Source organism: Miniopterus schreibersii (genome assembly GCF_964146895.1).
Source record: "Miniopterus schreibersii genome assembly, chromosome: 10".
In the NCBI taxonomy this organism is placed as follows: domain Eukaryota; kingdom Metazoa; phylum Chordata; class Mammalia; order Chiroptera; family Miniopteridae; genus Miniopterus; species Miniopterus schreibersii.
In genome coordinates this window covers 47444668-47458425 of record NC_138110.1, presented here as the reverse complement: position 1 = coordinate 47458425, position 13758 = coordinate 47444668, and the positions used below count along the sequence as shown (strand labels likewise).

Genomic DNA, 13758 nt, shown 5'->3' with positions numbered 1-13758 from the left:
TGACACTCTCTGACTCCACGGTGGGGCAGCAGTCAAGCAGAGTGACTGCAATTAACTGAATTTTCTAGTCATCTGAACTGTTGGAATTATAGTTAAAGAGCTGTTGAAAGAACAATTAAGTCTTTTCCTTAATCGGGAGAAACTTGTTTTGAAATCTTACCATCTTCAGGAACAGTGTAATTTGCATACTCTGGGAAATAATCTTCAATTTTTGATTTCCCTGCCAAGACTTTTTCTGCCAGCATATCTTGTTTGTTCAAGAACAAGATGATAGAAATGGTACGCAACCACCTGAAAAGGAGAAATAAACACACAAATTTTACATCCACTATATGGGAAAGTACAGCTAACGGGAGGAATTCAGCGAAAATGACAACACTGCCATCTTCCTGATGGGGTATAGGTTTTAGCTTTACTTGAAATACCAGTATCTTGGTCCCACACTCCACCTTCAAGAAGGACATTCTTATCATGATGAATATAGCAGCTGATTTAGCAGTTTAGCACTTTCTAACTTATCTTCACTCAGGACATACCTTTACTGGCACCAAAGCTAAGGTTTTCTCACATAATAAATACACTTGCATTATTTATGGCAGTGTAACTTACTAATACAGGGTCAGAAAACTAGAAGTTAAAGCGAGATACAGGACTCATGAGTTAATTGCACAGAACAGAGTTTGTGGCTGGCGTGGTTCTTGCCCTCCCACCTCTGACCAGGTCTGAGTTCTCCAGACCTGGGGCAGGATGCTCATCAGATCTAGATCTAGATCCCTGCACTGGACAGGGCAGGCTAAGGGGAGGGCTGGGGGAGAGTGGAGGTTCAGGTGGGAAAGTTCTGTCTCATTCAATAGACGCCAAGAACTGACTTAACTTGAGCTCAGTGTGCACATCAGCAAAGCCTTTGGAAATTCCATTACTTCAAAGGAGTCAAGCTGATGATTAGTGCACAGGAATCTTTCTATGAATTAGAAACACAATCCATTCTTCCCCTAAATGGAAATAGACTTAAGGTTTCTTCTAGTTAAAAAAAATACATAGTCCTTGCCCTGGTGGGCGTGGCTCGGTTGGTTGGATGATTTGATTCCGTCAGGGCAATGCCTAGGTTGTGGGTTTGGTCCCCAAGTGTGAGTGGCAACAGATCAATGTTTCTCTCTTACCCCTTCTCTTTCTAAAATAAAAAACCATATCCTCGGGTGAGGATTTAAAAAAAACACACATAGTTCTTGTGAAAATGGAATTTTTAATTATAGAAAAATTATTACATAGAAAAAAAAATCAAATGTAATTATACCCAGAGACAACTATTAAAATTTTTATGTTTTTACTTCCAGGTATTTTTTTCTATCCTCACACATATTTATTGTATTTATAAAAATAAGTTCAAGGTGTTTTTAAATCTGCCTTTTCATTTAACAACGCTGTGGTCCTTTCCCCATGTGATTACGTGTGTGTGAATATACACATTTTTAATGACTCCAACATATTTCTCTGTACACCCAGTATTTCCTGACTCTTTCTTCCCCATCAACTGTCTTAATACTATGAAACTAAGAACAGTTGTTAAGCATTTTGTTAGAGAAATACTTTTCTGATAACCCAAACCTTTTGCAAGGACAGCTTATGTATCTGTCCTCCTTGGTGCTATTTCTTCCCAAACACGTCAGAAGACACTGATTTTTAACTCCGTGTGCAGTGTCTAGTGTGTGTTTCAGTTCTGCTCCTGTGCAGTAGCAGCACTTCAGACACAGCTGTGCTTTTGAACTGTACCTGATCCTAGGGGTCATCTAGCTATATGTGGATGCTTAAAACTGGCACTTTCTAAATTCTGAAAACCAAACAAAACCAATTTTGAACCCTAGATATAATCTTAGGCTCTCAAAATAGAGATTTAAATTTTCTTGACAGAGCACTAGCAGAGCTCCATCTAGCAGGAACGGTCCCAGGTTAAGTATGTCTATATATGAGGTAGACTAAAGAGATACTTTTTAAAAAAAATCCTCATCTGAGGATATTTTTTCCATTGCTTTTCAGAGAGAGAGTGGAAGGGGGGAAGGCAGGAGGGGGAAAGAAAGAGAGAGAGAAACATCAATGTGAGAGAGACACATCAATCTGTCACCTCCCTCATGAGCCCCAGCCAGGGCTGGGGATTGAACCTGCAACCCAAGCACGTGTCCCAGACCTGGAACCTAACCCCAAACCCTTTGGTGCACGGGCCGACACTCTAACCACTGAACCACACCGGCCAGGGCTGCTATACTTTTAATGAAAGAAAATTTGCAATCCAGTGGTGAGACTGAATTTATTGTTTTTATAACCTGTTGTTCCAGATGCTTTCGAAAAGGTCCAGGGACTCCCTCAGCCTGTTGGTGTTGTTATCTTCCCGAATGACCATGTTGTAGCTACTGCAGGCCGCCACGTAAATGATAGCGGTGACGTCTTAGTGGGAGAAGAGAGAAAGTTAGACAGCTGGTCACGGGGGGTTATGATAAAGCACACGCCCAACTGCTACCATTCCAGGGTGATTTTCATTCCACAACTGAGAATGACTTGAATGGGCACTGTGTGTGTAACTGGTCACTCGGGAACGGGCCCGGCCAGGGGTCTACCCGTATCAGCAAATGGCAAATGGGAGTTCGGGATGCTTAAACGCCTTACTTATGAGAGTCATAGTTAAGGCATTTTATAGATGAGCTCATTCAAAGGCACTTAAACACAGTAGCAGGAGTGAGGCGAGAATTCGTCCCATTTTCTTGAGAGAGCATAGAAATCACCGTTAAAGCACTGGATCCATTTCCTTCTCTCATCCCTCTGGCCGCCGACATCGAACATGCTGTGGAAGGACAGCAGGATGACAGTTACTCGGGTGTGAGGAGGTGACCCGCACTCTGCGCTCTTCTCCCTGCTGTGGGCTGCAGCATGGCCTGTGCGGCCAGCCCCAGGCTCTGCACCAGGGTGGGGCGCCTGGGCATCAGCGCCAGTCATTTCTGCGGTCACAGCCCTCACCCCGTGGTCAGCAGGTGGCTCAGGGCCCTCTTCTCAGGGCGGCCTGCGAGGTACATCCCTCTGCCCACGTTTCTGGCTGCAGTTTCTCTCTACCTACCCCACCCAATGCCTTGGATCTTCCCCAGGCCCCTCCAGTCTTGGGTTCCTGCCTTCCCTACAGTTACTGCCTGTATTCAGGACCGAAAGGATGGCAGTGCCCAGCTGGGATTCCGCTGGGTCTCCCGGCCCCACGCCCAGGCCCCAGAAGGCAACAGGGAGGGCTTCCTGCGCAACCCCCCACAGCAGGCTTGCTCCCAACAACACACTTACTGAAAGTTGACTTTGTCCACTTGGAACCGTGTCTCAAAAATCCCTGAGGTCAGAACTCTGCATCTGAGAAGGTCCTGAGAGCAGGAAGAGGGAAGCAAACCAAGTGAGACCACCGTCTTCCTTCAGAAGGAAAGCCCGGGACGCACCCAGAATAACTGAGTTTTTCAAATAGCAGTTTCTTCCATTACAAAAGACACGACAGTGCAGTAATTAAAAACAGACAAATGCGTTCTGTCTTCCTCCCCCACCCTCCAACGGAGAAAGTCAGGGTTAATGTGCTCGTTTGGTCTCAGAGACTTCATAGCTGTGCTTTTAATTTTTTTTTTTTTAATCACTGACGAACGTAGCCACTGACTGTTGTATTCCTGAAAACCAAATCACACCCTCCGTGCTCCGGGCAGAGACCCTGCGGTGCTCTCCTGTGCAAATGGAGAGCTGGCGGCTCCGAGTTCAGAACCCCCTGGGCGAGAAAGCGAAGGAAGAGCAGCTGCATTCACAGGCCGTGGATGTCGGGCTGGATGCCAGTTGATTTAAGATTTCCTCTTTTCCCCACATACTTCTATTCTCTCTAAGAGAAAAGATGACTGTGGTCGGGAGGGGATGAGAAAGCCATAGTTTTACAAAGCTGACATCTCTTGTATGTTTGCCAGATGTCAGGGGTATTTTTTTCTGATCACAAATCCATTATGATGCTAATGAAGCAGACACTGCAATCACTCTGGAAGCTGGGAGGTGGTCCTCCCCTCTCGCACTGAGGGGCAGCACAAACAATTTGCAAGAAGTAGTTATTTTAAGAAAATTTTCCTTAATCCATTTAAAAATAATCACCGACTAATACCGGCAATTTCTTTAACCTCACAAGGTTCCAACGGGACATACCTGGTCTGTGGGGGTGTAGTCCACCAAGCTGACGCTGTCGATTCTCTCCAGGAAGCTGAAACGAAAGCCAGCAGTGCTCAGACTTTCTCCTGGGTTGTGGGTGACACGAGGGACAGTCGCACAAGCACAAGAGGACAGGGCAGCAGAGAGGCCGAGGGAAGTGCCCATTTTCCTTCCTGCACGTGTGTCTGCCCAGGCAGCCTAACATTCCCGATGGGCGGTTAAGGCTGCCTTCTTTTTCCTTCTGACCTCTGCCTTCCCTCCCTTCTGCCCAGCGCTATAGGGTTGGGGGTGAGGGGCCACCCAGAAATTGGGACGGGCACAGGTGTCCTTCCAAGGCTAAGCTTGGTGTGATGTAAACATAAAACGGGAAGTGAGAGATGTTCCTTTAGCGCAGTAAGTTTCCAATGAGATCCAAAAGTTGTGCAGGAGTGTGCGTGCGTGTGAGCAGGTTTAATCTGGTGTGCACACCCGGTGGAGGCTATAAGGCTGGTCCCAGGAGTCTGAAATGCTACGTAAGTGGAGGCAGGGAGAAGCAAGCAGAAGGAAAGGAGATCACACTGCACCTGCACGTGGAAGAAGACAGAAGACAGACGCAGGTGCCCTCCCTCCACGAAACCGCCCTGCTCGCCCGGCAGAGGCCACCCGTCCATCTTGTCTAAAATAGCACTCTTGTCCATCTTCACGCCAGCCTTGCTTTATTTTTCTACAAAGCACTTACCACGGCCTGACATGTTTTACATTCATTTATTATCTGTTTCTTCCTACAAAATTCAAGCCCCGCAGGACAGGTCTTTGTCTGGTTGGTGCAGGTGTACAGACCTTATCCCTGAATATTTGTCTGATGAATGGATGTTTGCTCCCCTCTCCTGTAGCGGGAAGAGGTAAGTGGGCAGGTGGCTGAGAGGCCCAGCCTCCAAAGGACACTGTTCAAGACACAGGAAGAGATGGGGACTGGCTAACTGGTGATCGGAGGACCACCTTAGGAAAGGGTAGGGGCAGTGGGCCTTCAGACGGGCAGGGGAGCATGTGAGGAGAGGGAGGGGGTCTCCGTGGCCCATGCTCTCCTGGCTGGGGGTGTGGGCCAGGGTGAGGCTCCTACACTGGGGAGAGTGCATGTGACTTAGACAGGGACAGGGTCCGGCTTCCCTGCCTGTCCAACCCTGGAAGGTTTGGGATCCATCACTGGTATGTGAAGTCAAGTCATCATGGGGACTTCTTCTAGGCCCTTGTGCTTGGGGGCATTTAGCATAGCACAGAGGTGTTCCCTCCTATCTCTACACGTTCCCCCCACCACCCTGCATGCGCTGCAGGCCTTGAGAAGCTTTCGTCACTGGCAAGGGGGAGGCCAAAGACACAGTAAAACCACTTAACTCTCTTGGCCATCTTCCTAGCTAAAGACAGTCCCAGTGTCCTGATGCTGGGGTAACATTTTGGTGGCCCTCCATCCTTGCATCCTTGATTTGGCACAAGGCCCTGTTACTTTAGGACCAAGACCTACCCTAGAGCTGCAGCAAGAGGCAACTCTGCAGCAGTGAGCCACTGGCAGAATGTAGCAAGGGGCAAGGGTGGATCTGCTGGTATCAGAGATGTCCTTTCAGGGCCATGAAGTGGTGGGGCAATGTCTGAAATGAGGCCATTTCAGCTTGAAGCCAGGGCCAGTCCCACCCAAGGGGAGGCAACTGTGGAGGGTGGTGTCTGTGACCATGCTGCCTGCTGTGAGAGCTGCCAAAGAAAGTCAACTGCTCCTGGAGGACTGCAGAGCTACGGCCAGGTGGCAGGGCCACTGAGAGGCCAAAGGGACCCTGATCTGCCTACAGCCTTTCTGGTAGGTGCTGCTATGTGCACACCAGAGGGAGGTGAATTGGCCAGGGGTGCGGAGCTGGTGCCTGAGATGGAGCAGTTTGGAGAGAGAACAAACAATGGGGGAAATGCCACAGGAGGGGCTGCCTGGGAGGTGGAGAAACACGAGGGCCCCAGGGAGGGGAGCCCTGCCCTTGCTGGAGACCTGGTGTGAAAACTACAGGGTAGTTTGGCTAAATCCTTGCTGGTCTTGAACCTGGTGTTGTGAAGAATCCACACTGAGTTCCTGACCATCTAGCAGGAAAGGAACCAAAGGATTCTGTAATGAAGTAAGAGGTTTCTGCTCCTGGAAAGGGAGCTCTGGACTGTAGCCCAGACTACCAGCTGCTCCCCGCCCCCCACGCCTCCCCAACCCGTGGGCTACAAAAATTTGATTCAGAAATGATCTGTTCTCTTGGCTGGGGACATATAATACTGACATGTGATACAGAAACCAACTGTCTCTGATTAAAAGGGCTGAAAGGAGTTAAAAATTAAACTAAATATGAAGCCTTTGGCTATAGTTAGAGTTTAGGAAGCAACCAATTTCTATCAGGATGCAGAGAGGGTGGAGGGAGGTGGGCGACTTGATTAAGATGGTAATAACTAGTATAAGTAGAAACAATGGAGTATGGCTAAAAAAATACATCAAAAGGTTCTGCTAGATGGGATTAAAGACCGCCTTCCAAAGGAAGGTGGGAGTGCCTTCCTAAACGCAGTTAAAAATAAGAGATGTTGATGACAAAGGCAAAGATGTCAAGTTCTTTTCCCATCCTCAGTCTCCAGGATGGATACTCCAGGTTTTTTCAGCTCTGATGCTTAACCATGTAAGTGAGATCTCAGAAGCATCAGTGAAGATTTCTGAGAGTATCTCCCGATTTGTTACTGATGCTGAATGGTATTCTGAGTTCATAGGTTTCAAGTTTGTGCAATGAAAATAAAAAGTGCAATCCCCCCCGCATGTGAATGCACTCCCCAGTTCTTTTAAACACTCTCTAAGGAATAAAGGAATGCAATAAAAATCTATAGGAGTGGATTTCTGCCAGCATTTTGCCTAGGTCTTTGGTTCAATTCACATATTTCCCAGCATGCTGTACAAATACATCAAATCAGGGCTCCAAAGATGATATATATAGAGAAGAGTTTTAAGGGTCTTCTGAATCATACACAGAATTTCACATGACTACATTTTAAAGCTTACATTGTTTTCTTAAATACACCACTGCCTTTAAGCCAAGAAATTAACCAGATTGAAGAATCCCCCTTACAGACCATCCATTCACACTAGATGCACAGTTGCAAGACGATACCAAATGACAGCTGTAAAATATCACCCTCATATGGACACCATAAAACAAAGCAGTTAAAAAGCATTTTAGATTTTTTTTTTTCCACTTTCTGCTCCTGCTGAGGATATTTACGTTTGCAGAAGCGTTTTTATTCTCATTATTTAGACCTTCCTTCTGCTTGATACTGGTACAAAATAGCAACCGACTGTTTACTTCTCACCTGCTGTCTGCTCTTCCTCTAAAATAAATGTTACAGAGTTCTTACGGCCATGGAGTTGATCATGAAAAGGGACAAGGAAGGGATCATGAAAAGATGATTTATTTAAAAATCATTTATTTTTAATGTATACATTTATTTAAATGTACTTAAAACTATCTCTGTGAAAAATCTAGCAAGCTGGAGCTCTGTCAAGGCAAGTAAAAACCTTTCCTCAGTGTTACTGAAATTGATTTCATGATGCTGATTTTCAGGATGTAAAAACACTATGGTGTGACAGATTTCCAGGCGGTTCTAACGAGCAGCAGGGCTAAGATCCCCGCTACTTATGCAACCATGCAGAAACCCCATTTTCTTTCATCTGGCCTTTTCTCTTTCCCCTTTTTGATTTAAACTGGCCTCATCCAAAACTGACTCACCCACCTTCCTCTCCCTCGCACAGCCACTTCCTTAATCATTAAGCCCTCAGGACACCGAGGTTCTGGTTGGCATCAGAGAATCTTAGGAACAAAGCCCGGGGTCTGGTGACCACAGAGGAGAATGGCCAGACCCAGAGAAATGGAACATCCCACTGACCAAATCCTTGTAAAACCAGCCAGAATTGACGCCATGGCTGACATCAGGACCAGATGCAATGACCAATTACCCTCCACCCCAGCACTGACCAATCAATAGAGACCACGGCCCTAACCACAACCCTAACTCCCGCAGTGACCAGGATTAACGATTTCCCCCCATATAACCCACGCCCTAGAAGCCGCTGGGGGCCAGGTCTTTGAGCACGAGCCCGCCTGTGACGGTGGCCACGGCGCCACTTCCTGAAATAATACACTTTTACTTTCTTTGCTGCAAGCTCCTGTTCGTGTTTCTGGGCTCTGATGCACGCACGGACCCTTTTAGTCCAGTAACGCTTAAAAGGTGGTGCAGCAGCAGCAGCCGCAGGCCTCGGAAACCAGGATTCGCAGCTGCCCCATATCCCCAGGCGAAGCTGTGGCTCACGCACATCAGAGTTTGAGAAGCTCGCACTGTGTCTTTTCCTCTCCATTTTTACTGCCACCCTAACTCTAGGCTCTTCTTTTAATCTGGACAATAGTTTCTAATGACTCACGCTCCTGCTCTTTCCTCAGGGTAAAGTCCACACTGACCTCCAAGCCATTCGCAATCTGCCCGGTCTCTTCTTTCCTTTTTGCTGTCAAACCCTCCACTCCAGTCAAATCCCATGCAGTTTTTGGCCTCAGACCTTGTGTAATTCCCATTTGTTTTTCTTTGAAGCCCCAGATTAAATCCAATTCTAACCACCAGGGACACTGTAATTCCGTTCATGTACTTACTGTTTCGTGATCTCACTAGCATGGTATACTGCCTTATATCGTGTTTACCCTTTTTAAAAGTTGAGTTATAAAATACATGAAGTGTGGAAAGTGCACTAATCTTGCGCTCATCCCGATGACTTTTTTAATCTGTATACTCCCATGTCCATTTTTCTCTTAAATGTGTCTGCCTTATCTACATAACTGTACTGAGCACAACTTAAGGTGGAAGCATGCCTTTGATTTCTAGAAAGAAGCCCTGGATACCCAGCACCTGATATACTTTAGCCTAAATCTTTTACTGTAACCAGTTATTCTGACACTGTTTAGGAGGAGGGAGGATGCATAAGCCCTGAGGAGCAGAAGCAAACATTTCAGTTTGTAGAAATGCTATGAAGGAAGGACACAGTGCTTCTGAGGGTATATATTGGGCTCTGGCAGAGTGTCCACTGCACCCACCTCACCCAGTGTGTACAATGTCATTAGAGAGCCCTAGGCATGATCACAAGGGTCGTTTGCATTCACGCTGGAGGCACCAGCAGGAGCCAACTGGGCTGGGGACCACACTAAGTCCTGTAATCGTGACCAAGAGAGACACTGTCCTGCTCCATATGGAACTTACCATCTAGCTGTAGAAAAACAAACCTAGGTAAACCAGGCAGGTATTTTGCTAATGCCAATCAGTTGATTATAAGAAAAAAAATGACAGGGGCTTGCTCATTAGTTTGTTCAGTGTCTACTGGCTTGTGGCTTTTTGTCAATAAATAGTACTGAAAGCCTTGAGCTTTAGATTTGGACTACAGAAATGCCTCCAAGAGGGTGTTGTGCATATTGCAAAGGAGGAATTGAGAACAGAAGGTCCATCACTTCTGCTTCACACAACGTGAGATTGTCTGGCTGATCCTAAGACTATGTTCAGTTAGTAAGGTTATCAGACCGGTGCTTATTTTTGGTGGCAGCTGGGTAGGCACACAACGTCCAAGACTCGTAGCATGTTTCTATCTACAAGGCACCACATTCATTAACATTCTTTCAAGAAACAGCGTTAGTAAAAAGTTCTCTAATACCATCGGAACTGAAATAAACTAAATCATTAATAAATGAACAAAAAGTATATTCTAAATCCATGTTAGGAATTGTACATTTGAAGGCAGAAAAAAAAAGGAGAAATAGAGTAAAAACTGTACTAGTGGTTGTGTGGAAGAGTAACTATTTCCTTGGTATGTTTAAGTTGGATCCTTTTGAAAATTATATCTATCGGTAGCCTGGGGAAGTTTCAATGTGAGGAAGAATCTTGTTGCCTTCAAAAAACGATTTCAGTAAAGAATAGCTAGGGCTTCTAGAAATGTGCATGAAAATTCCATGCTACCTTAACAGAAATTCAGGTGGTGAGTCTGGAAAAATACCATGTTTTCTGAACCAAACCTACCTCTGAATTATTTTTCTTAAATAAATTTCGTTATTATTATTTTTGAATCCTCACCCATCGATGTGAGAGACACATGCTGCCTCCCACACGTGCCCCAATCAGGGCTGGGGATCGAGCCTGCAACCGAGGTACGTGCCCTTGGCCAGAATCGAACCCGGGACCCTTCAGCCTGAGGGCCGATGCTCTAACCGCTGAGCCAAATGGGCTAGGACGTAAATAACTTTTTAAACAGAACACACAATCATATGTAGTAACATGCAGTTTAAAATGATTTATTTGACAAACTTCTGTGGTTTACGTTTCAGCATTTCATCAACTGCAAAAATAAGGAAATAATTCAGGGGCCTAATACACTTTTGAAATAATATTTACGGTTCCTAAAAATGTATATTCACGTAGTTTGAAATGAACATACTTTAAGAAAGTTCACGCTTATTCAAGCATTGTTTAATCTCACAAAATATATTAATATTGTTGGCAATATTTGTATTATAAAAGGGTCTTCAATTTACCAAAGGATTCAACACTAAGCTATTTTCAAAGTTTTATTTTTTTCCAGTCTAAAGAGGGGTTACAACTCATGCTGTACTCACACAGCTGCCTCTGTGCAACCATGAGGATGAGAGGAGACACCAAAAGCCTAGAGTTCTAGAAAGATGTGGGGGTAGATAATGGACAGGCGTCCTTTAGAGAAAACTTCAGAACAACCACCAGTCAGATAAAAAGACACTTAAATATGAGGGTCAGTTCTCATCTACATCTACGTGGGTTTTTTTTCCTCCCTTAAAACAATCAATCACACTGGAAAACATAATATAATGGTGAATCTTTCAAAGGGCCTGGGAGAGTCCCTATAATTATTTCCTGAAACACTAGAATTCTCTTATGGAGAAATCTTCCAGTGAAGGGGGAATTTAAACTATCCATGAGTATTCAACTTAGATTAACATACTTGTTAAGGCAAAAGCAAACTGATGTTCTTCATGTTTTGAGGCTATGAGAAAGTTTGGCTACAGGATTTCCTTTTCAGCCAGAAAATACACACTGCTATTCCAGAAGGATGAAAGGTAGCACAGCTGGCTTCTAGCCTGAGGGTCAAGCATGCTGTCCAATCCTGCTTCTTTCCTTCCTCCCTGACTCAAAGCTGGCTGCATGGCTAAGTAAAACATTCCAACTTATATTTTCAAAGTTTTTAATGCACTGTTTTAAAAACAACATAATAAATGAAAATAACTAGAACTTAAATGCTGTTCTAATTTTTTTCCTACTTTTGGTTGTTAAAATCAAAACAAAACCTACAAACACACAGTCCCAGGATTTTCTCAAACCAGTTCTTTGGCAATGTTAGAGTGAGTAATGTGGCTGCCATGCTAATTAACATATTTTATAAGTCTAATTAAAATGTTGAGATAGGAAAATAACTAGAAATGTTAGAGAAATTCAATTGAAAGAAATTGTCATATGTTAAACTTTGTAAATCTTAAAAAAAAATTACAGAATGTAAACAGTAAAATAATATTATGCAAGAATGTCCTAAGGTAATTTTAGTATAAATTATGAAAACAGATTAATAGTCAACTGCAGTCTCGTTTTGATGGCAAAAAATAAAGGATACACAGAAATGGCACTGTCCATCAAGTAAGATGAAGTGCTGATAACCCTGTAATCAAAATAATCATTCTCCTCTTTATGCACCACATGTCAATTTTATATATTGTCAATTAAACTAAATTAAAAAACCCTTCAACTTTGATAATTCGGGCAGAAAACGGAATACACGGGAACTAGGGATTTGATCAAATTTTTGAGAAAGATTCATATACACCAAATTAACGAGTCCTATGAAAAGGCAGCTATAAAAATACACATCACAAGCTATACAGAACTTTAAAATCCAGTTAAGGGTGGAGAAAGCCTAGAATTTCTTAATGTATCTGAGACCACTGTAAACCCAAAGGTAGAAGCATCTTAAGAGCATTTCAGCATTCTGGCATATTCAAAATCTGTAGTGTGTAATATCTCTCTAACACACAGAGAGCCTTTCAGAAGCTGGCTACCGACAGGAAACCTCGGAGCGAGTTCTGTCGTCACACTTGATCTCGCAGGCGGGCCAGTCTCTGCGACAGCTCATCCTGCTCCGCCGAGGCCACGCTCGTGCCCACCGAGTCGGTCTGGCCCTGCGGCAGCTCCAGGTTGAGGTCCAGGCCGGCCTCATCTGCCATTTCCTGCAGCAGCATATCCACTTGGTTCTGGGGAGTGGTCAGCGTCGTGGTGCTGCTCATGGTGTCTTCCATCTGCTGCGTCTGGACGTCCAGCGTCTCAAACTGGTGCTCGAATTTGTCCATCAGGGCGGAGATCTTCTCTAGATTCATGGTTTTCAACGTCGCATCCATCGACTTAACCACCCCGGCCATTGACTTGGTCACCTTGCCCATCGTCACCGCCGTCTGGACTCGAGCAGCCACCGCATCGACCCGCGCGCTCATTCTCAAGAAATTCACCGCCTGGTTCTTCTGGCGAATAGCGTTTTCGGCGTGTATCCTCGCCACTTCCATGTTGCCCTTCTGAATGGCCTTTTTGATTTTGGCCTTTTCGGCCTTTTCCTCCTTGTCGCATTTTTTGGCGCTTCTGCTCAGTTCTTTGGCCGCGAACTTCAGGTTGAACAGGTGCTTCTCCATGTTGGACATAGTCGCCGGCTCCTCGGGGCGGGCGGCCGGGGCGGGAGGCGCGATGCAAGGACGCACCGCGGAGGTCCGCTCGGGGTGGCCGCTCCTTTGTTTTGGTCCTACTTCCTGCTTTCGCTGCGCGGCGCAGGCGGTGACGTCAGAGCTCGGCGCCGGGGGGCGGGGTCCGCGGGACGGGCGGCGCTCGGGGCGGGCCCGCGGGACAGAGCGGGCGGAGGGGCACCCCGGGGCGAGCTCAGACCCGGCTCCGCGGCGCCCGCGTCCTGCGCTGAATCCTGCCCAGTCTTTAAAAGTATTTACGTGAGTAGGTGCACAAAAGCTCGTGTGCACACGCACTTAGGCGCATGCCTGCTGCAGTGTGCAGGACGCGCCGGGCTGCAGGTAAACATGGCGACGCTCAACGCCGCGGCCTCGGGCGGGGCAGAGGCTGGAGTCCAGGCTAAAGCTTGCTTTCCTGTTTCTTCCCGCTCTCTCTCTGTTTTAGTCCCCACCCGAGGACATTTCCCCCCATTGCTTTTCAGGGGGGGGGGGGGATGGAGACAGAAACACATCACTGACTCCCTCCTGGGCCGGAATGGAACCGGCGGCCGGCGCGACGCTCTGCCCGCCGGCCCGAACCGCTGCGCTGAAGCTTTATTTGCCCGGGCAACTTCCCCTCTCGGGGGGGACCTGAAACCATGCATTGCTAATACATTAAAAAACAAAACAAAAGCTGTGTCAGTGCCCTGCCTCTCACTCTCCGACTACAGTCTGGGCTGGGTCCTGGGGTATCCTTTCATTTCACCAGTGGGTG

At 46.2% G+C, this 13758-nt stretch overlaps 2 protein-coding genes across 3 annotated transcripts in view; both read right to left on the bottom strand.

Moving 5' to 3' along the window:
- The window catches only part of GNAL (G protein subunit alpha L), a 96333-nt gene that overhangs the window by 7701 nt on the left and 74874 nt on the right, over positions 1-13758 (bottom strand). For both annotated transcript variants that reach the window (XM_081149642.1, XM_081149643.1), the window contains exons 6-10: positions 4195-4249; positions 3316-3389; positions 2775-2833; positions 2319-2439; positions 161-291 (exon numbers count right to left, since the gene is read on the bottom strand). In XM_081149642.1, the coding sequence (XP_081005768.1) occupies positions 161-291; positions 2319-2439; positions 2775-2833; positions 3316-3389; positions 4195-4249 (440 nt within the window). The remainder of the gene's footprint in view (positions 1-160; positions 292-2318; positions 2440-2774; positions 2834-3315; positions 3390-4194; positions 4250-13758) is intronic.
- CHMP1B (charged multivesicular body protein 1B) lies at positions 10814-13089 on the bottom strand. The gene has a single exon (XM_081148479.1). The coding sequence runs from the start codon at positions 12966-12968 to the stop codon at positions 12369-12371; it is 600 nt and encodes a 199-aa protein (XP_081004605.1). The 5' UTR covers positions 12969-13089; the 3' UTR covers positions 10814-12368.